Source organism: Coturnix japonica, chromosome 2 (assembly GCF_001577835.2).
Source record: "Coturnix japonica isolate 7356 chromosome 2, Coturnix japonica 2.1, whole genome shotgun sequence".
NCBI lineage: Eukaryota > Metazoa > Chordata > Aves > Galliformes > Phasianidae > Coturnix > Coturnix japonica.
Window position 1 is genome coordinate 80284951 of NC_029517.1, and position 23354 is coordinate 80308304.

The 23354-nt window shown below is 38.7% G+C and overlaps 1 protein-coding gene across 1 annotated transcript in view; it reads left to right on the forward strand.

The window, feature by feature from the left end:
* Positions 1-23354, forward strand: part of TEX10 (testis expressed 10) — a 46961-nt gene that overhangs the window by 2901 nt on the left and 20706 nt on the right. Inside the window, exons 2-9 of the mRNA XM_015855092.2 lie at positions 770-958; positions 1524-2230; positions 7757-8000; positions 9737-9849; positions 10688-10926; positions 13750-13885; positions 17401-17576; positions 18230-18407. Coding sequence (XP_015710578.1) covers positions 779-958; positions 1524-2230; positions 7757-8000; positions 9737-9849; positions 10688-10926; positions 13750-13885; positions 17401-17576; positions 18230-18407 — 1973 coding nt within the window. The 5' untranslated portion in view covers positions 770-778. The remainder of the gene's footprint in view (positions 1-769; positions 959-1523; positions 2231-7756; positions 8001-9736; positions 9850-10687; positions 10927-13749; positions 13886-17400; positions 17577-18229; positions 18408-23354) is intronic.

Here is a 23354-nt window from a genome sequence, read left to right on the forward strand (position 1 = left end):
AACTTAAAACCATTTCCCCGTGTCCTGCTATTGACACTTTTAATTGTTAATGCACAGCCGGCGCTTTTGAGAGTGTAGTGGAAGTTTGCCTGGTCCTGTGTGCTGTGTTGTCAGTGAAGGCGTGATGAGATCCACAATTTTACCTGTGCAGACAGGTATGCTGGTTGTGATTGAGTTGCTAAGCAATGTGCAGATGAAATAAGACATTCCACTGAGCTCTTTAGCCTTGACAGGTTTTGAGTATGTGAAAATTTGCTTTATTGGCAGAACCTTTTTGAAATGAAAGAAACAAAAAGCAAAGAAAAAGAACCCACAACTCCAACATATTCTGATAAAGCAGTAGAAGATGAAGATCTTCAAGTGATCATTTTCAGTAAGGCTTTTCTCAAAGTGAGGACAACCAAATAGGAGACCAGGGGCTTTAGGTCTGTTCAGCCTGGTGTCCTGTCTCAACAGTGGGCAGGAGCTGATGCAGAAGAAATAAGTAACAACTGTAGGGGAGATTCAGGCTGGACATTAGGAAGTATTACTTCTCGGAAAGGGTAGTCAGGCATTGGAATGCACTGCTCAGGGAGGTGGTGGAGTCACCGACCACGGGAGTGTTCAAGAAACGTTTGGATGTTGTGTTGAGGAATATGATTTAGCCGGGAAGTATTTGGAATGGTTGGACTAGATGATCTTCTAGGTCTTTTCCAACCTTGATAATTCTGTGATTCTGTGAAAATGTTTGTGTTGAATCCAATTGAAATTCTGAATGTCTTTTTTGCAGAGAGTCAGGATGACTAAAAAAAGGAAACATCAAGAAGACTTTCAGAAAGTGAAATTTAAAGTTGGGAAAAAAAAGCCTAGGCTAGAAAATGCAACAGATACCACTTTCAAAACAAAGGCCATACAAATTCCTGAACAGCTCAAAGAAGATGGAATGCTTACTGCACAAAACAGGAAACTTAACATAAAGGTATGTGGTGGGTGAATGTTATGAATGATAATGACATTTGCCTGAGTTCCTATCATTATCAGAGTCTAAATAAAAAGGAAGATATATTTAAAAAGAAAATGGAGACATAAAACTAAGCCAACCTTTGAACTATATGACTTAAAGTGCTGGACCTGCGTATAACTCAAGGCTAGGCTTTTCAGCAATGGAAAGCTGAAGTTGCATCCTCTTCAAAGTATCTGGGATTAATGCTGTTTTCAAAAGTCTTAGATTATAATGTATTAGCAGGGTTTCAAAACCTCTGCTAAGTCAGTAGGGTTGTATATTTACTTAAGTATGAAAGTTATCTTGTTACCTGAAGAACAAGTTGTGGTATCTTGTTTTTCCTGTTTTTGCATATTGCTGATTTGTTCATTGCTGCACCACAAACCAATAGAAGTTACTGTGCTTCTACAGGCAGCGGTGCTTCATCAGAACAGATTCTGTATTTCTTAATGTTTATTAAAAGAAAAAAGTACTAGAATGTATGTAAAGAATTTGAAAAAGCTTAGTAATAATGATAATAATCATGTTTCTTTCCTTCCAGGATTTACTTTCGCAGATGCACCATTATAGTCCTGGGGTTAAACAAAATGCGCTTCATGGGCTCAAAGATCTCCTGTCTCAGTATCCGTTTCTAATTGATGCACACCTTTCAAATATAATTAGCGAAGTGGCAGCAGTGTTTACAGACAAAGATTCTGGTGTCAGGGGAGCGGCTGTTCACCTGCTTCAGTTCTTGGCTTCAAAAATAAGAGCTGAGCAGATTGCCCCGTTTTTTCCTTTGGTAAGTGCCCATCTCTCCAGTGCCATGACTCACATCAGTGAAGGAATTCAGGAGGATTCACTGAAAGTCCTGGATGTTTTATTGGAAGCGTACCCAGCTCTTCTTACAGACCGAAGTAGTATATTACTGAAGAACTTTGTAGAGCTTATTTCTCACCAGCAACTGTCAAAAAGACTGAAAAGCAAAGACAAACTTTCCTGGATGCTGTCTGTTAACCCAAACCGCAGGGTAACGTCTCAGCAGTGGAGGTTAAATGTACTTATCAGGCTCAAGAAGTTCCTCCAGGCAGTGGTTGATGGATCCAATGAAATAGAAGATGAGGGGCTTCAAGAACAAAAGGACAGCCCTCATTCTGTGAGGAGCCCAATATTTATAAGCTGGAAGGTCCATGCAAATAATCAACAGCACATACATCTGTATGAAAACGGTGGCTTACGACCAAAGATGAACTCATCGTTTAGACTGAGGTGAGAAGGCGTTAATTCCAAAATAAGTTAATGTCATCTGTATGGTTACGGTTTATGATAAACTGTGGCTTATTGCTGTTGAAAGCAACTATTGAATTCTTATTGTGACGTTGCCTCTAGAGTGTTGTTCAGGGTAATGTGCATTTTTACTGTAGTAGCTTGGAAACTGGGAAATACTCGATAGATGAGTGGGCTGTGTGTAGATAATGAACTTTCTTGCTAGCAAGTTAAAACTTTATGATATGTTAGTACCGGAAGATCAGCTCTTGAGTGTTTATTTTGGATTGCAAACCGAAGACTACAAGTTATTGCAGGCTGTCAGATAAGTGTAGGGGCAAGCAGGCAGATCTCTGCACTGAATGTAAATGTATTTGTTACACAATTATATGAATTTGACTGAAATCTTATGCTTTTACCTTAGAGAGCATAATAGCATTAGATGGAGTCTTAATTTCTTCATTTTAAAGTAACTTCTTTGTAAAACAGTATGTCTGGCTGTTTGAAGTTCTACTGAGTTTCCAGTTCGAGGTGTTCTTAATTCATCAGTTAATATCTTCACTGTAAATAAAAGGTGTTTCAGTTGAGACTGTTTCAACTGAGATTGTTGAAAGTGGGAAGAGGCATGATTAGTTCAGTCACAGAAAGGTCTGTGTGGTTTATAGTAGCTCTCTGGGTAGACCTGAGCTGAAGTTTAGGGAGAAATAACTAACGATATTTGTTTCTCTCCCTCTTTCCTGATTCACTCACTCCTCAAACCAGAGGGGAACCTTCCTCCCCAGCCTTTTTCTTACAGTACCTTTGAATGTTGCCATCCTTGTGTATATGTGCTTCTGTAGATGTTACATATGTGGTGATAGAACACCTGGAAAGATCTACCTGAAAATAAAAATAAATGCTGTTTAGCTGTTACACAGCGCTTCTAGTTCATAGATTTCAAAGCGGTTTGAAGAGAAACCACAACTTTTGTTTTACTGCTGAGGAAGACCAACTACACTAAAGTGGGTTTTACCAAATTCATCCAAGGAGGTCAGTGACAGAACAAAGAAAACAACCCACTGTTTAATCTGTCGTTATGTCTTCCTCCCATCTTTGAAGGAGGCACAGAAGAAGTGGTGTTCTCTTTTAATACCACAGGTCTTTTCCATCTTCACGCCAGTGACACGCTAGTGACTGTTCCATTCCTATTCTTTTAGGCTTCCTCTTGGTAGGGAGTGGATTACTTACTGTAGGTGTAGGACGCTTACATTAAGTTCAATAAAATATACAGCTTGTTCCTTAGGAAAGTGGTTGTTACTGTAGTATAAGAGTTCAGTCACAACCAACAATATCTACTGCAGTGATATTTTCACTGCTCAGTGAAAGAGTCCTAAGGATTTCATCTGTGTATTCAGCATCATACAGTTACGGACCGCTGAATATCAGGGGATTCTTGTATTGTGCACTGAATGATGCGCAGTGTGATGTTCTGTGCCCTGTAGTAGTTAAAGGTGCATTGTATCCAAGGTCTAGGAAAGTAAACTTTACATCTGGTGTCACCTGAATTGGATTCCCCTTTTCTGAGGAGCTTGATTTCGATGAAACATCGTGGTCCGCTTCTGGTTATAAATACTTTCAAAAAGCCATTTGCAAGCGTGAGGAGGAGCCAGAAGAGTAGAAGGAAACGTTGCTAACATCCAAGGCAAAGCTGGCAGAGAAAGCTGATGGCAGCAGAACAGAAGAGTGGAAGGAGAAAGAATGCTCATACAAGGTACTTGAATATTTCTCTTTTTAGTGCATATACTCATGGTTTTGGTGTAGTCTTTTTCTTTTTTTTCTTTTTTTTAAAGGTCCTATAAAGTTTACTGGATATTCATGGTATATTAAGAGCAAAAGGAATTCTGGCAGCTTTTCTCTTTGCTGTGAGAAACAGCCTAAATACCTGATAGCATAAGGCCCTTCTCTGTGAAATCTTTTCTAGTAATCTGAAGAAGCTTAGTTCTTTCTCATCCAATCCCAACAATGACTTTTAACAGTCATTCCCTTTACCTCTCAGGTAAGAGGTGTGAAAGGTCTTTAATGTACTTTGAAGACTTCTAAAATCTCAAACAGTGTATTTTTCTTTTTTTTTTTTTTTTCTTTCGAGAAATCCATGCAGAAGTTGTAAAGTCTTAACTATAGGTAGTGAAGAGTTGATCAAAGCGGGAGTAGCTATGATTGCATTGTGTGCGTGCAATGAATCATGGAATTGCTCAGGTTGGAAAAGACCTTAAAGACCATCGAGTCCAACCACAAGCCACCTGTACTACCCTAACTATTAACAACCCACCACTAAATCATGCCCCTGAGCACCACATCCAAAAGGCTTTTAAACACATTCAGGAATAAGTTTCAACTTTATTCTTTAAAAAGTACAAATATCACTAGTAAGATAGATATTTTTTTAGTTCCTAAGTTGTGTTTCTCTTGGACGTTCTGTAGGTAGAGGTGCCAGATCCTAGATAATCTAGTGATTACAGAACAGGATTTTAAAAGCAGACAGCAGTGTCAGTCTTGGTAAACTGCGTAGATCTCCTCTGAACTTGGAGTGCTGAATGGTTCAGCAGTTCACATTATAAGACTATTATTTTATGTTGTGTGTTAGGTCTTCCTACTGTATGTGAATAAAAGGTCATAATGAATTAGGAAATCAATAGGATGTTCTCTGCATTATGTGCTGACTGCTGCCTTCTGCATCAAATTCATTTCAGGTTTGGGAAAGTGGAAAGGCTGCGCAACTTGAATTTGGTGATACCAAGGTGTATGATCTTGTTATGGAGTGGAAGTGGTACTGAAGCCAAACAGTAGAGAATCTGTTCCTGCTGAGAAGCTGCTTAGCAAACTGGAGAAGACCTGAGTGACCAAAGAGGAAGACAGCATAGTAAATAAATGCTTTGACCGGTGTTTCAGATAGACAGATGTGGAGAATACAGCTGAGTGTTTTTCTGCTACAGTTGATGATGGATACACCCATAAGGAAGAGGAGCTGAGTAATCTGACTTAGACTTCAAGAAAAGAAAAACGCTAACTTCCAGTGACTTCCTGTTCTATGCAGCTAGCAGTTATTTTCCTATTTTCTGTTTCTTTTGTGTTTTCTTATCTTTCCAAATTTTCTTTTACTCTCCTACTATGAAGTTACCGTGAAAAGAAATCTCTAGTTTGATATTTTTCATAAGAATATTAGCATTTTAAGAGAAATGACAGCTTAAAGGCCTACGTATATGAGTATCTGACAGTTCCCTTCAGTGATATTTTATCCCAGTGTGAAGGTGATGTGCTTTCTGGTGTTTCTCAGAGCCACCCTACTGTTAGGCAGTACTGATAATGGATGTGTGACAAAAAGATCAGCACTTCTTTTGACATCCCAGTTTCCTTGTTCCCGTGACCGTGTGTTGGCAAAGGATATTGCGCTCATCAAGTGCATGCTGAACAGATTGCACCTATACTTCTAATCTGTTATTGTCAGCAAAATTGTATTTACCCCTTTTGCTGTCAACCTTGAATGTATGAAAGAGAATATCTTGAAACATATGGGCTTCTTTTGTCAGGGGGACATGAAAGTTGTGCTAAGTTTTCTTAGTCTACTTTCAGCATCTGGTTGAGTCAGTTTGGCACTGATTCTCTCTTCTTTGAGTTTCTATTTTATTTTTTCCCATTCCTTGTTACAGGTATCTATTAAAATAGCCGGTTGTGCATTATTATACTTCTGTAGGAGTATTCAGGTATTGCCAACTTCTCATGTTTTGTGCTGCTCATTGTTTAACAAGGTGATTTTTCTAGTGCAGGTTGCTGTATTGCCAGAGCTCTGCTGTGACATCAGGTATTATTTTCAGAGAAATGATAAAGAAAGAAGACTGCTGAATTTTGTTAGCCAACTATTGACTTTATACAATTTCAGCCAAGTCTTCTCATGTTATTAACATTTACAGGACAACACTGTTCAGTAAGATTACAGGTGTCAGCAGATACTGACCTTCTAATACAGTGATACTTTAAGACTCATCACAGCCATAACTGGCTACATCACCAGTGGTGATGGTATTTGTCTGCCATTTCTTTACATGCCTACATTGGACTTAGCCTTAAACTTTGTACTCTGAAAGAAATGGATGTTTTCACTGTGATGTCTACAGCTTGTAGAGAATTAACAAAAAATGCTTTAGTTTTATAGGAGAAAAGCTGAACTCGGTTGGCTGGATACATTGGCTGCTGCTGCTGCTGAGTTTGGAGGGAGAGGGGAATGTCCTGGAAAGGTGTAACTGATTGGATAGTTTGGAAATTTCAGGATGACCAGAGAAAGCAGCTTTATCTCTTTAATCCAAGCTGAAATTGAAGTATTTATAAACAGTCTGTGGCAAGAAATCAAGTAGTGACTCAGATCTCATTTTGAATTTATACCTGTAAGTAGAAGGATTTTTGAGAATATCGTTGAATTAGAAATGGATTTAATGGGGAATAGAGCATACAATTTTTACCTGCATTAGGAATTTAGAATTAGGGGAATTCCTTACTGTGAGCATTTCGTAAAAAAATTATCGTGGAATGCAGCGTCAGCAATTATAAGTTCAAGTTGCGTTTGCTCTTCTGTGTTGCTTTTTTCCCCCACTTCAGGTGTGCTTCTGTTTAGGAGCCTGTTCAAAAGCTTCTGTATTGCATCGAAACAGCAGAAGTTCAAGAGTTACTTTCTTTAAAGAATTTTCTTTACAGAATGGATATAAATTGGCTGAATTGATCCTGGAGCAGAATTTTGTCATCAGTGTGGATAATCCCTTTTGGACTGAGGAGTGTTCTGAGAAGCTTGTTTCTCTTGCTTTCTAGAATATATAATATATATATATTTAGTTTAATATCTCTCTTCATTTTTAGATAATTTTTATTTGTCTTCATTACCAAGTCATTTTAATAATTTTTCGAGCTAGTTACTCTCCAGAGTTTTATTTTAATTTAAACCATCACAGTGGTAATTGATTATATTTTTTGCTTCGTTATTTTTCTGTGGTTATGAACAACCATTGTGTTCATTAATAATGATCTTCAGATTAACTGTAATAAACCTCATGCATTTGACAGTACTCTGTAGTCAGTTTCATTATTTTGGTTCAAGGGACGTAAAGTTTTTTTTATTGTGTTGTGCTGAGCACAGTGGAATCTCATCTGTTGCTTGAAGGTGATATGATAATGCAAGTCGTTTTTTCTCCCTTTTCTATAGACTACATGTAACTATGGGAAGTGAAGTCATGATATGCAAGAAGCTGTTCTAAAAACACAAATTTGTGGGGAGGCTCAGGACCAGGTTTGTTGTAGTTGGTTTGAACTCCCTTTCAAATTGAATATCTAGAAAGAAAAGAGGCAAAGAAGCAAACTTAATGTGTGGGGAAAAAAATATGTTTTTTTGTTTAAAGAAAGCAGGAAAGTGGTTTTGCTCTAAACTGTTTTCAAAGATGTGATCTTATCTTTTTTTCTTCTTTTTTTTTTTTTCTTTCCTTTTTTTTTTTGCTTTTTGTCATATAGGTCTCTGGCACGTGTAATGGACAGTGCAGAAAAAGGCCTGTCCTCGGCTGAAAATTTAAAAGGTTTTATTGAGATAATAATTCCGTTACTGATTGAGTGCTGGATTGAAGCATCTCCTGCACAATCAGCTCCCATTCTCGGAAATCTTTTGGAATCAGATTGTCAGCAACTTATGCAGCAAGTGCTTAGTATAATACATTTGTTGTGGAAGCTCACAAAGCGACACGATGAAACGTACAGAATGGTAAGGGAGAACTGAAATGTGGCATTAATAATGACGGTTCATTTTTGTTTTGATCAGGAAACAGTGAGTTGGTTGGTGAGTTGGTGACTGTAAGTAGTGGAAGTGTTTTATTTAGTAAGAGGCAAAAAGCCTTGGGTTTGTTTGTTTTTTTTAAAGTATTTAGGAAAGAAACTGGTGAACTCATTGCTCAGTTCAGCAGGAGTTCTTGGTGACTGCAGCACAGAAGGTTTTAGGACTGAAATTCATGCTGGAGAAGAGGAGCATTGTCTCCCAGATAACTTCTAGAATATAAATTTGAGGAAATATGGAGGTTTTGTTTGTTCTTTTTTGCACATTGAAAAGTTTTGCACATTGGAGAAGCAGAGGTGAAAACAAACCATAAGCCTTTGGAAAGGTAGGAGACAGCGGTGGACTGAAATCCTCTGACTGGTAGAACTTAAACTGCTGTGTCATGAGTGCTAGCATTGTCCATGGTACTGAATCAAAACTTCAAGTATTTTGGACAACATCCTTGAAAATTTTGCTCTGATATGTCTCATTGCTTGGTAAATGGCCTTTTTTGTTACTTCTGCTGCTCTTTAGAAGACCTTGCAAAGTGGCAAATACATGCTTTCTGTGTTGGCTCTTGAGACCACTTGGTAGGAACATCTTGACTGCTCTTTGGTTTTGTCTGCATGTAGGACTGTAGAACCATTTTGTATATAGAACATACAGAGTAACTACTGGAACAAACTGTGGAATCAACTTATTAGACCAGTGTTAGCCAACATATACAGCCTGAGGAGTGAATTTGATGTGTACAAAGAACGCTGTTCCCATTTACCTCTTCATCCTTTTGGTAGGACTTCTTGTAAGCAGGCAGAAAAGGAGGCTGTGGCAGCCTGCAGCTGCTGACCTTTTTCTTTAGGTTGCTTCAGGGCTGCTGCCCTTGGCTGTAAGGTGCCTGTGCCTGGCTCTTGGTCACGTGAATGGAGTACTCAAGTCACGATGCAAGACGTTCTATGTACATACCATTGCATTGTGACCTTAGGATGTTTAAAAGAAAATGATGACTGTACAGCTTATTTTTTGAGTATACTGTATTTTATAATTGTATCCTCTCTATTTTAGAATCACCTTTACATATAGTGTATTCAAATAGAGCACAGTTTGAAAATGAAAGTTTTGCTTATTTAATAAGTCCATGGGCTGTAATAGCCAACGTGCTCTGAATGTGCCTGTTAATCTTTGAAATAGTAGGATGGTCATTTCTTAATACATGAAAATAAAGATTATTGTGCCTGACCAATATGTTAGCAATATGGGCTTTTGTGTGTGAGTGGAACAGTGGCTGTCTATTAACCCACAATTATTTTTGAGTATAACAATTCTTTTCTGTAAGGATAGGTTCCTTAGTGGAAGTTGTGTTGTGTTGGCAGGGTTTGAACTGTGAATGTCTTAATAATGGGGAAGATTAAGGCATTGTCAGAATATGGCTTGGTGGAAAATTCGAGTATTTCAAGTAACTGAATATCACTCTGATAAACTAATGTAAAAGCATTTTGAGTTGATATTTTTTACTACATTGGTTTAATATTGCATATACCCACATTAGTTTGTGCTAGGAACACATAGCAGTCCTTTTTGGATTAAATGTTATAATCTTGAATTGTATCCCATGTTTTGTGAACCTTCCAGTTTGTGCATGATGTTTTTTACTTACTAGCATGTTTTCTGTCATCTGCTTTCCTTAATAGGAAGTATGGCTTCGGATGAATTACCTTGTTGATTTCAAGCACCACTTCATGCGTAATTTTCCTTATTCTTTACAAGAAACAGTAAAACACAGAAAGAAAGAGTCATGCAAAGGGTAAGAATAAACTTTGTGTGATGTCACAGCTTTTAGTTTCATTAAATGAGACAATATGTGTGAGACTTTGTCTGATGTTGTAAAGCTGTTTTTGTTGTGTGTGCCTTGAAAGGTCCGTGCAACCAGAGGGTTTTGGTTCTACTAATTAAAAGCGTTGGATAAGAAGTCATCTCAGTGTCCTTCAGTAGAAACAGAAATGCTGTTTTAAAGAAATGAAAGGATTTTATTGAAAGCTTTAATCTGAAGTTTGCTTATTGTTTAGTGGTGATCCATGTTAATCTGACTAGTTTTATACTTCTGTTTTCTCTGCTTAATTGCTTCGAGACATGGTTGAAGCATGCTTCTTCAGCCACATCTGCTGGATGAGTACAGCCAGAGGGGTGCATGGGTCATGTTGTGCCCGACCTTAAGGAAGGCAGTAAGGAACAGGCATGGAGAGACTGAACAAACTTATGCTGTTTTTAGCTACTGTGCTGGCAGAGTGGGCTTGTAGTTTTTGTTCTGGTACGGGCCAGTAGCAGACTGTCCCTTTTCAGCTCCAAGAGGTCACAGTGTCTTCGTGCAGGGTCTGTTCTAGAGTTGTTGTTCTCTGCCATTGCAATCCATGTGAATGGGTAGCAGCCGCTGTCTGTTTTGGTTTCAAGTAAAAGCAAACTGTGCTACTGAAGATTGAGGTGTAGACTGTAATTTACCTGAACGTGGTGTGAAAGTCATATATGAAGACTTCTAAAGCATGTGCTTGCTTGAAAACTTCGACATTTGTTTTTCCTTACCAAAGTAACAGCATATTGAAAGATGTATTTTTGAGATGTTTCTTTTTCTTTCTACTCCTCATTAGCAACAAGTATTGTATGCCATCGTCAAACAATGTAGACCATCTTTTGCTGAACTTAACGTTGTGCGACATAATGGTTTCACTAGCGAGTGCTTCAACGCTTCAGGCAGATTCTGGTTGGCTGGACATGATAAGGAAATTTGTGACCGACACTCTCCAGGATGGCAGCAGGCTGAATAGCAAGCAGGTGAATAGATTGCTGGGTGTGACATGGAGACTAATGCAAATACAGCAGAACAAAGGTAAGATAAAAGAAGTTTCTCCAAAGTGACATCTGTGCACTGGGAGAAGTTGAGTTATTTTGTTGTTTCTGGGTTGCTGTCTTGTATCCTTGGTTATTACATCCATGGTATGTTTTGTCTGTGCAGGTAAATTGAATTTCACACACAACGCTGAAAATTGTTTCATTTTTAGGAATGGTGCTAACTTCATGCTGTAGGGGAAGGCATCTCTGCTCTTGGCAGGGGAAATGGAACTGGATGATCTTAAAGGTCCCTTTCAACTCAAACCATTCTATAAAATGCCAGGATGGTTCTGATGAAAGTAGTATTTGATTTTAATTTTTTTGTGGAAATCATAAGTATACTATAAAATTTTATTTGTGAAAAATACATTCCAGTTATGACTTAGAGGACCGTTAGAGCATTGTGTGTTCTCTCTTCCTCCTTGCCAAAACAGTCCTTGATTGTGATCCAGATAAGACCTTGCATGACATGTCTGTTCAGTGGTTGATGCAAGACTTATTAAAGAAAAGGATTCTTCAGTAAATGTTGAGGTGGCACCGGTCTGTTGTGTATCGGCCTGGTAGAACTGAATTCCACAGCCAGCTAGAGTTTATGGAAAACGCTTTGCCCTTGGCAACAGTTTTCATTGTTAGTGTTGTAAGATAAGATGATGTCAGCTGTCCTTGAAATGTATTTCGGCAGCTGATGTTTTCTCCTTCCAAATCCTTTTTCCTAATGAATCTGGCTAGTACTATCTCCTAGACGACAAAGATAGTAACTAGTCACTCCTATCTGTGCTTCAAAATGTAGCCTCCTGTTGAAAACAGATCGTAGTCCACGGTCAGAGATGTGTCTGTCTCATCATCTGAGCTAAAGCAGAAGAGCTGTTGCATAAGAAATGTTTCCAGCTATTACTAAACTGTTAAGTCAGGTGCTTCATGCTTTTTCTTGTATTAAAACACTGATTCTTGTTTTTGCTTTGTCTGCTACACTTTTGCAAGATAGTGTAGGGAAAAAAAATGTTTGTCTTACTAAAGTGGCAGTACAAGAATTTTCCTAGACAATGCAGAAAATGAATAAAATGAGCTTTAAAAACACATACACGCACAAACAAAAGATTCTTCCCCACATTTAAGTGAGCTTACAAAAGATTGGTATGTATGGATCTCATCTGCCGATTCTTTAAAGGCTTAGGGATTTTGCTGCAAGTAGAAAATTGTTTACCTCGGAAATCTGTATCTGTTGTATGGAATATTTCCCTTTTCCTTTCTAGAGTAGTCCTTGTGCAGTACAAAAAGCCTGCCAGACATATAAGATTAAACCTCATTTACTGGATGTTGAGGAAATACAGCTTCTGCAGGCTGGATAAATGGGCTAGCAAGAACCTCATACATTTCAACATGAGGAAGTGTATGTGAGGAGAAACAGCCCCATCCATCAGTACGTGCTGGGGCTTTGCAGATGGAAAATGGCTTGTCAGAAAAGGATGTTCAGTGAACATGAGGTTCACTATGAGCTAGTGGTTTGCCCTAGTGGCAAAGAAGGCACTGGACCACATGAGGTGTGTTGCCAGCAGGCGGAAGGAAGTGATCCAATTTCTCCTCTCAGCACTGGTAAAGCAACGTGGAGTCCTGTGTCTGTTGGGCTTCCCAGTTTGAGGGACACGTAGCTACTGGAGATAACTGAAATAAGGACCACAAAGTGTTTGAAGGATTAGAGCATCTTTCATTTGAGGAAGCACTGAGAAAGCCTGGAGAAGGGAGGGGTTATGGGAAAGTGATAAATGTCTGTGAATACCTACAAAGAAAACAGAGTCAGGCTCTTTTCAGTGGAGCTCAGTGACAGGACTAGAGGCAGCGTGTCCATTACTCTGTATAGTAACTTAAATACATTCCTTGTTTTCGCTGGAATTTTACCAGTGGGAACCAACCCTGATCTGTAGTCATTTTTAGTATGGAGCATTCTTGTTAAAATGTGGTTTCCACGGGCAGAAGTACCTCTATTCTGTTACTTTGTTTTTGAATATATAACTTAAACTGCTCTGTTCATTTGAATGTAAAACAAAGGATTGTTTGATTTTTTTTCACACTTAATTTTTACTTCCCTTATTTTAGTCTGGCTTTTAAAGAAGAAATTTTGTCACTTTCACTGTTCCTTCTGTACTTCCTGGCCAGTTTTAACCAACTGTAACGTAAGGTTAGAACTTGGACATTGTTTTAAGCATGGTGATAAAGCGTAGCTGGCTGAAGTTTCAAAGAAAAGGTTGCAGTAGAAGTTTGGCAGTTCTCTTTGTAGTGACTCTCCAGTGCCTCTGGAGGTATATAGAGGTATATACAGTTTTGTGCTAATCAGAAAACGTGACTTGGAGCTGGCTACTTCAAAGATATGGAGAGGTGATCAGATTGATGAGTACAGGGGGGGAAGATGGCTAGTAGGGAGATAACTGAAGACACCGATAGTGAGATTTTGGATGCTTTGGTCAAGAGTAAAGGAGAGTAATTTTTATATCTGTAAGGAAGAAGGCTGTGGAATGCAGCTGTGGAAAACAGGACTTCATTAGTTCTGAGCTACCTTGCAACCTGGTGCACTAAGTGGCCTTCAGGAGGCTCTGAAATTTTCCTTTGTAGTTTGTCTCTGTATTCACATGCTTCTTTCACAAAATACACAACAAGGTGATGTAATGATCTAGAATTCTGTTCAGTAGTTGTTGTGAAGCATTTTGGTCCTGCAAAGATGACTGCAGATACTTTCAGATGCATGCACAGGACGTATAATCAGTATATATGCCTGAAATCAGAAGATTAAAAAGCACTGTTTCAGATTACTATTTTTTCTTTCTAGTGGCTACAGAACCCTTGATTAAAGCAGTGTATACGCTATACCAGCAAAGGAATCTGCTCTTTCCTGTCCGTACATTGCTTTTGAAATTTTTTAGCAGAGTTTACCAAAAAGAAGATTCGAAGACTCAAAGAATCAGGTAAAAAACACTTCAGTATTCTTTTAAATTTCAACACAGCATGTTTATGTTGAAAGTTAGAGTATTAATTTTCTGTGTGTTTGTTGTGAAATGTTGGTGCCGGTCTGATTTGGCTCTGTCACTGGAATTTCAGTGTTCAGCTGCTCTGTGAGTTCAGGTTGATGAACCTGAGCCAATTTATAAGTCAATTTATATTTTTATTCCCCTTAATCTAAGTACCAGATTTAATGCTTAACTTGCGATTAATCTTTTAGCAACAAGGTCATTGTTTCTGACTGTGCCAGTCTTCCCAGGTTGTCAATGCTGTACATTTATAGTAATGGGCCCATGTTCATTGTGTCCAGCCTGAGGTCGTGGACTTGAGACTGAAGTGGTTCTGTTAGTGCATGTCTAGCCTAGTGTGTTACTTTCTTTAATAAAAATGCTTTTCTTTGATCACTTTGGTTGTGTGGCAGTAAAGAGACTTGGGTTAGGAAAATGTACTTGTCCTTTTGGTTTCCAGTTTCTTGAAACTATTAGGTACCAGAATTGCTTCAGGTAAGAGGAAATTATTCTTTTATGTTGCTGTTAGAGTTTTTAGTGTAAGATTTGTCTAAATTACAGAATCACAGAATCAGAGAATTGTAGGGGTTGGAAGGGACCTCTAGAGATCATCGAGTCCAAGCCCCTGCCAAAGCAGGCTCCCTACACCACGTCACACAGGTAGGCGTCCAGGCAGGTCTTGAATATCTCCAGAGAAGGAGATTCCACCATCTCCCTGGGCAGCCTGTTCCAGTGCTCCATCACCGTCACTGTAAAGAAGTTCTTCTGCACATTTGTGTGGAACTTCCTATGCTGTAGTTTCATCCCATTACCCCTAGTCCTGTCCCCATGCACTACTGAAAAGAGACCAGCCTCGCCACTATGGCTCCCACACCTCAGGTATTTATAAACCTGGATCAAATCTCCTCTCAGCCTTCTTTTCTCAAGGCTAAACAGACCCAGTTCCCTAAGTCTCTCCTCACAGGGGAGATGCTCCAGGCCCTTCACCATCTTAGTGGCCCTCCCCTGGACTCTTTCTAAGAGATCCCCATCTTTTTTGTACTGGATTTTGTTCTAGAAAGGTTGAGAACTTGTCAACTCATCTGGTTCTAGCTATGTAAAATCCTTAAATGCAGACCAGCGTGCATCAGTCTTGAGAACTGTAAAAGGATGTATGGTCAGATCTATGGTATGTGCTTCTGTTGCTAGGCAAAAATCAAACCTCAGGGCTCCCAGAAATGTTGCTGTTCATTAGTGAAGTCAGTCTTTGGGAATTCTTTTTTGCAGCTCTTCTACTCTAAGTCTTGTAAAATGGACAGGTCTGAATATGGATAATTAGATGTAGAGACAGAAATCTTGCACTACTATTTTAACAGTAGGAAATAAAGGAGGGAGTTTGAAAGACGGGAAAAAAAACTTGGGAACATTACATTTTTCATTTCTTTTTTATCTACAGTGAAAAAGAAATATATATATATTTTTTCATACTCACTGTTTCCCAGAGCTCACATAACTACTGTTATCTGTACTTACCTGGAAGTCTCAAAACATCTCAGCTGCAATTTCATACAACCATCTAATGCCTAGGAGCTTTTCCTTTCTACCTTTAGATGTCACAAGCAGCAGTACTTTTCCTGCTGTTCTCCTTCTCAGTCCTTTATGTGGAATGGTGATGTTTTCAGTAACAGGAAGTTTCTATGTAGATGTTTCTCCATCCTGAGTTTTATCATAGAATCACGGAATCACTCAGGTTGGAAAAGACCTTCAAGATCATCAAGTCCAACCTCACCCAACCATACTACCCTAACTCTAAAAACCCTCTGCTGAATCATGTCCCTGAGCACCACATCCAAATAGCTTTAAATGCATCTGGGGATGGTGACTCAGCCACCTCCCTAGGAAGCCTTTTCCAATGCTTAACAAGCATTTCTGTCAAGAAGTTTTTCCTGATATCCAACTTATCCTGACACAACTTCAGGCCATTTCTCCTCATCCTGTCACCAATGAGAAGGGACCAACCCCACTCTTGCTGTAAGCCTCTTTCAGGTATTGGAAGAGAGCAATAAGGTCTCCTCTCAGCATCCTTCTCCACAGACTAAACAGCCCCAGTTCCTTCAGTTCCTCCTCACAGGGCACATTCTCCAAGCTCTTCACAAGCCTTGCATTCTTCTTTGGACCTACCCCAGCACCTCAGTGTCTTTTCTGTACTGAGGTGCCCAACACAGAACACAGTACTTGAGGTGAGGCCTCACCAATGCCGAGTAAGTGCTAATCCTGCAAATTGAACTAAATTATTCTTCCATTTATCCCTTATAATTCCTTTTTACTGTGTTTTCTGTATTTGTAATGTTCAGCTTTGTGTTAATGTTCACAGGGAAAATGGCTTGGCTGCGAATGGCTTGTGAGTAGGGATAGGAATTACATATGTGGTTTGGTAAAAGGTTTTTTTTTGTATGATTTTGTATATCTGCAGGTAACAAATTTTTTAAGAAAGTGAATGTCTTAATAGCACCCTTAGGAGGATCATGGTTGAGATAATTTGCCTTCTTGGCATATGAATTCAGTGAGAAGACAATAAATAGGATACAGGAATTCTTAATTTAATTATTGTATTAATTGCACTTGAAAAAATTATTTTCAAATTTGGACAGTGTAAGTAAAAGTCCTTTCTTAAAATCTTCATTAATCTCAGTATTTATTGTTCAATGTATAATAGAAATATAATTAAGTCTAAAAAGGCAGAGCAGCATTTTCAGGTCACTCAGGTTAATTTTTTGGGGAGAGGAGATAATAAGTTTTGTTTTTGTTTTTGAAAACTTCTTGTCAGTCTCATTTTTTAATACTGTTGCTTTTTAATCATCATTTAAGAAGCCAGTTGAAAAAGAAGTTTTGTATCTTCAGCAGGGGGAGAAGATGGACTTCACTATGGATGACAAATACTTGATCTACTGTAGTAGCTGGATAGGAAAAGAAAATGAACTAGAATAGTGTTATCAACTCCTACTTAAAGCAATGAGTTGTAATTTGTCGTTCTGTTTTAGGATGTATCTGAATTGAAAAGCAAGATGTCAGTAAGGTAGAACTGAATTTGAAAATCTGGTAAAAAGAGTGCTTTACTAGGGAGTTCAGTAGTATTCAGGATGTAGTAATCACATTGCATTTCAGCTTGACTCATAGTTCATTAAATATAAAATGGTAAAACTCTAGAGAAAAAGGAATGTTGCTTTGCTCGCCTACAGTTCATAGAAATACTTTCAAGAAAAGTTAGAGGTATGTATTGCAAAAAGTATGGATCAGATAAATACCTTTATTATAATAACCCTCATTGCATGCCAGTGTGCTCAGCTCTTCACGTGAAATATATTAATATATTTATTATAAGCAAATCATCTTATTGCAGTTGGTTGTAATTTAATTACACCTAACGTTAAAGCAACTTAGTCAAGACTAGGAAGGGTAAAGGGTTGTGTTATTTTTTTGCTCCCTTTTTTCAGAAGTCGAAGTAAAGTTTTATCTCGCTGGTTGGCTGGTTTGCCTCAGCAACTTGCTCTGCTTGGCCTGAGGAACCCTGAGCTTTCAAATCAACTGATCGATATCATTCATTCTGCTGCTTCTCGTTCGAACAAGGAACTACTGCAAAGTTTACAAGCCACCGCTGTTCAAATATATGGTAAGACTTTGTACTGCAGCATACCACATTTTTTCAGTCGCCTGTAAGTTGCAGTATGTTCAAAATACAGGTTTGCTAAGTGAATATCAAGTGTGTACTGCGTGCATGGGGGGATCTGTTCAGAGTCCTGCAGTGTAGATTGAACGGAACCATGGCACCATGTATGTCACTTGCCAAAGTAGTAAAGTGATTGGTCAAAGTTAGCAGGACTTTGATATGATAGAAGTTGTTACGTATTTAAAGGAATTTGACATTGGACATTTTAAATACACTTGCCAGATTTTCACAAAGAATTTTTCTTCCATTAACGTATTGCACCTGTCAAATATTTGGCTTAAAAAAATAATACATTTATCTGAAATTATGCTGTGGTGTGTTCTGGCAATTTTGCTGGGGGGTTGTGGTACGTTTAGTTAATTCTCCTGACCAAAGCACATAAAGCGGTCTAGTTTGTTTCGAGTTAGAAGATAAGCTTGTGCTGCTTCCTCTTGAACATGTGAAACCAGAAATGTGACATAAAGGATTTCCACATATGTAAATATCAAAAGATAGAATGTTCCAAATATTATTACATTTCAGTTTGTTAGCCACTTTAGAAGAATCTAAGGTGTATTTTGTGCCTAGCTTGTAATTCCTTCTTTGTGTTGTTTCAGACCCACTAGATGGCACTCTGGTTCTTCTCCCAGCGGAGGCCCAGCGGCGGCTGGTGCAGCTGGTGTACTTCCTTCCTTGCCTGCCCGCCAGCCTGCTGGCCTGCTTGAGTCGCTGCTGTATCATGGGAAGAATGTCCTCTGAGCTTGCTGCCACCCTTATTGGGATACTGCGCATGAGGTAACATGCTCAACCTGCTCTTTAATTAGGAGTGAAAACACCAGTGATTTTGTTAAACGTGACCTTTGTTATTGGTTTGCACTTGTTTTAAAACAGAAAAGATTGATATGGAATGTAAGAATTGGCACCATGTTATAACTTAATGCTTCTATGAAATTATACTCCTACGCTTTCCCTTTGTGTCCTTACACTGACCAATTTTCTGCAGTGCTTGACAACAAAGTTGTGTTTCTTATGCAGTACTGAGCGCTCTCTACCCAGAGTGTTACACTGTGTTAACACTGGTGGTCTTTGGTCTGCCACTGATGGTGGCATGCCCTTGTAAATACTTTCCATTTCAGTACATGAAGGGGGCCTACAGGAAAGCTGGGGAGGGTCATTTTGTAAGAGCTTGTTACAACAGGACAAGGGGAAACGGCTTTAAACTGGAAGAGGGTAGATATTAGGAAAAATTCTTTACTATCAGAGCGGTGAGGCACTGGAACAGGTTGCCCAGTGAAGTTGTGGATGCCCCCTCCTTGGAAGCATTGAGGGTCGGTCTGGATGGTGCTTTGAACAACCTGGTCTACAGGGGGATGTCCCTGCCTTTAGCTGGGGAACTGAATGATCTTAAAGGTCCATCCTAACCCAAACCATTCTGTGATTCTGACTTGACATTCTGACAGTGTTTGTAGTGCAAAATAACCAACCAGTGTGTATTCTCCTGTTCTGCTTTGTTTTTAAGGCATTAGAACTGGCTTTTACTGTAATTAACACGCTTAAATATTCAAGTCATAGTTACTGCTGGGCAAGTACTTTGTTAGAAATCATTCACACACTTGTTGTTTTGCTCCTGGCTTGAGTTTAATGATGAAGGTAGGGAGAAGTTGCTCCATGAATGTGAGCAGAGGCTCGGATTTCATGACGTTGCTCGGTATTGTTGCATATATGAGCAGGTGCTAACCTGTCTGAACTATACTTAGCAACATTTTTTTTCTCTTAGTGCTTTTTGGAACTAGGACACAACACTTTGCCAAGTATTAGCCATATAACTTGAGAATAAGCTGAGTAATATGTGATGTGATGGTGATAAAATTTATAATATTCTCTACGTAACACATCGCTGCTATAAAAATGAAAATCTCTTTTTGGCTTTGGGAAGGTGGATCTCCAAATTCTTTGCCATATACTGGGAATTCAGTGGCAAACTGAACAAATCAAAGGGTAGCGTTGTGTGAACTAATGACACTAATAAACACTGAGGTGCTTAATTTCTTTAAATTAGGTCTTATCTGATTTTCAGTTTAGGAGATTTTTACAGTAACATTATAGCAGTATTCCAAAGATCATCTGATGGTACTAGGTGGGCTGAGGGCATTTAATCATTTTGGTAGAAGATATTAGAGTCTGCTGGAGGGTGGTGTGCTTACCTAAAGTAGGTAACATCTTCACAACAGAGGAGGAGGAGCAACTTTCATTTCTCAGAGTTGTAAATAGTCTTTTTATCTTTATTTATGGCATTCGGAACATGCTTTAATTACAACTGGATTCAGTGGTTGTGGTTATCTACCTAAGATACATTTTGTTATATGTGGTTGAGGTTATCTACCTAAGGAGTTGATCTGAAATAACTACGAAAAATGAAACTGGTAAAAGAGATAGTAATCCTGACTGAGCATTGTTTCTCTTTGGTAAGTCAGTTCCCACTGTGTTAAGAGGAGTCACTGTTAAACAGGAACTTGTTGTCTTTGGAAATGCACCTGAAAAATAATGCAAGTCGTTGTAAAGGTTTAAATAAGGCTTTTATAGACAAAATGAATGTAGTAGCATTGAAAATACTCTCACCTACATTGCCAGCTTCAGTAGTGGGAGTCTTAAAGAGCTTGAAAATAGGCTTGACTTTTTTTCAGGTGTGGCTCAAAAACTTATTTTGTGAAAGGTGCTTTATTTTTCTGGTTACGATCGTAGATTTTTATCCTAAGAATCTCATCATAGGATGCCTATAAGAATTGGAGAATCAAAATGATGTGAGAAATTGGCCGCTGTGAAGGGAATGTCCAGGAAAAAAAATCCTTTGGGACCAGTCTTTGGTGACTGAAATTAGCCACCACGCATGCAAAAACACAGAGATACGTAACGCTTGATATTAATTTCTGGAGTACAGAACAGTCTCTTTTGTCTTCTTGTTGGGAAAGGTTTGTGCAGTTGAGGAAACAGCAATGCATTTTCTAGATCTGAACTGTACCTGGGCTTTTACGAACTTCATTACCTGTTATTGCACATAGGGTACATTAAATAATTTTCTATCCCTTATCACCAACTTGTAGCTGGGTGACTGTGTTCAGTTCAGTGGCTTGCTTTTGGGTAATGATGTGGACAAACTGGACTGAGTGTAAAGGAGAGCAGACAAAGAACAGAAAGTCTGTTAGCTGTGATAATGGCAAATGACTAACAAACTGGTATTGTTAGGCAAATAAGACTGGGAAGGCAGAGGAACTTGCGTGTGTAAAAGGCTTTTGAAAAGGAATGACAGCATTTTTATCAGGATAATCACAGAATTGTAGGGGTTGGAAGGGACCTCTAGAGATCATCGTGTCCAACCCCCCTGCCAAAGCAGGCTCCCTACACCACGTCACACAGGTAGGCGTCCAGGCAGGTCTTGAATATCTCCAGAGAAGGAGACTCCACCACCTCCCTGGGCAGCCTGTGTCTAAAAAGGATAGATATGAAATGCAAGAAAAAATGCTAGGGGCAAGTACTCGAATAAGCTGTGTAGGAAGAGGGTATGGAATATACCTCACAGGTGGTATTTAATATCGAGTGAATGCAGGTATACCAGGATGACAAATTAAAGCCTCGATGAAAGAAAGAGGGACTAAGTAATTTCTGGCATTCATTTACCAGAATTTTGTCATTGTGATGGTTTAAGTTAAACATGAAGTTCTTTAAAGTAATGGTACTGTTTCAAAATTTGTATAACTTAGTGCTGTGCCCCAGTGTGATTGCTTGGATGTTTTCTGTTGCTTGTTAGAGATCAGTTCATTCAGAGACCTCATTTATCAGTAAAAAATATTATTGTCGCTAGATGGCACTGTTTTTCTTCCATTGAATCTTTGTTTTCTCAGGTGAGGGGGTAGTGTTTATAAATCTCTTTTTGCTAAGCCACCTGCTTATCTGTCATGCTTTTAATAGATTGCATTCAGTAGCATCAGAGGCTCACTGCTGTATGTGGTAATTGTTTTCAGTGTCTTTGAAAGCCTTTATTTCCACATTGTTTTTGACTCCTGGACCACGTACATTCTTACGTGCAGCTGAGGATGTGCATAGATGCCCATGTATGCTTGCTAGGGAGAAGCTGCATGATAGTGAATCTGGTGAATGTCCATATGGATGATAATAAGACTGTTACCCCAAGAACAATCATTATAAACCGAAAGAACTTACATATCTTGTGTGTGTGTGCATGCGTGCAAACTATAAAAGTAGCTGGTAAATGTATGTAGATGGCTTAAACCACAGTCCTTTCATGATATCAGACAGAGAACATGAAATTATAATTATTGTATAATTTGAAAGCTTTTGTTGATTGGGAATGGACTTTTTAAGACGTCCTTTATTTTCCACTTATTATTTTTGTGGTGGTGAAATCAGTAGCCAGGTGGTTTACAGGAAGTCACCAAGTGAGCTGTGGTGGACAGTGTGTGCTGAGAGATGATAACGGGAAGGCGTATAAGAGTGATCATCTATGCTGGTAAATTACTAGAATGGTTCCTGACACGCTTTTGGCTTATATTCACTAAAGCTGTCCTCGAGAGTGCAGGCCAAGAAGCATTTGGAAATGTATAGTGGCTTAAATAGAGCTACCCTGTTTGAATTGGTGGCAATTTAAAAGTGCAAATATGGCCATACAACACTAATTGATGTCTCTTGCCAGAGAATGAGCCTTCCTGCTGTCAGTTCTCTAGGTTAGATACAGTTGATGAATTTCACGTGAAAATAAGAGATTGGATGTGGTGGCTTGGATTTCATTCCCCTCTCTTCTCCAGTCCCTACTGCGCAGGACCTGAGATGTAATTAACTTTAAAACCAGTCAGGTTGGGACTTGAGAGATGGAGAATTAGGGGATGAAAACCCTTCTCCCTACAGATGGAGAAAGGTCTGGAGGAACATGAGAACAGTCTGTGACTTCAGGGTGAGAGGAATTAGAGGTAACAGCTTCTTGGAAAGAGATAAGTTCTCTGAATCACTCTCTGATTTAAGCCTCTAACAAGCTAAAATTTATGGAAGCAAATGGAAGGATATGGGAAATATTTTATGAAGTGTTTGCCCTGAATATGCAAGATGGAGTTGTCATTATTTATGTGATGTGGCTTTAAGGTATTAAGACAAACCTTTTGTTGTGATGCAACATGCCATGTTCATAAGAGAATTAACATCAGAAATTATTTTTCATTCATGATTTATTGGAATAGCTTCAAATAGTAGATCTCTGCTAATTAAAGAACAGTTCAAATGTGTTGGGCACAGAATACTTATAATACTTATTTTCAGAGCAGCCCTCATAGGTAATATATAGTCTGAGTGCTTAGCGTGATGTATTCTATTCTGTGAAATTTAGATTAAGAAATGCAGACTGTGACCTTGTAATCAAATATCTTAACTAAGATATCAGATTGCTGATGCTATGGGAGAAGTTCTGATTCCTCTTAAGGTGTTTTGTGGTACAAGTAAGGAAAATCATTTTGGCATAATCATGTGAATGCAACTTATTTATATGCTTTATTTATGCATAATAGTTACACGCTTTTAAAACAACTTTATCTATTGGAATGGAGTGTCTGGAAATCACTGCAATAGGGAATTGCACACTAACTAGATTTAAAGCAAAATAAAAAGGTGTGTGGAGGGAATTAATTTATGGCATTTCTTATTTGAAGTGTGCATAAATGAGATTTCCAGTGGCTTTAC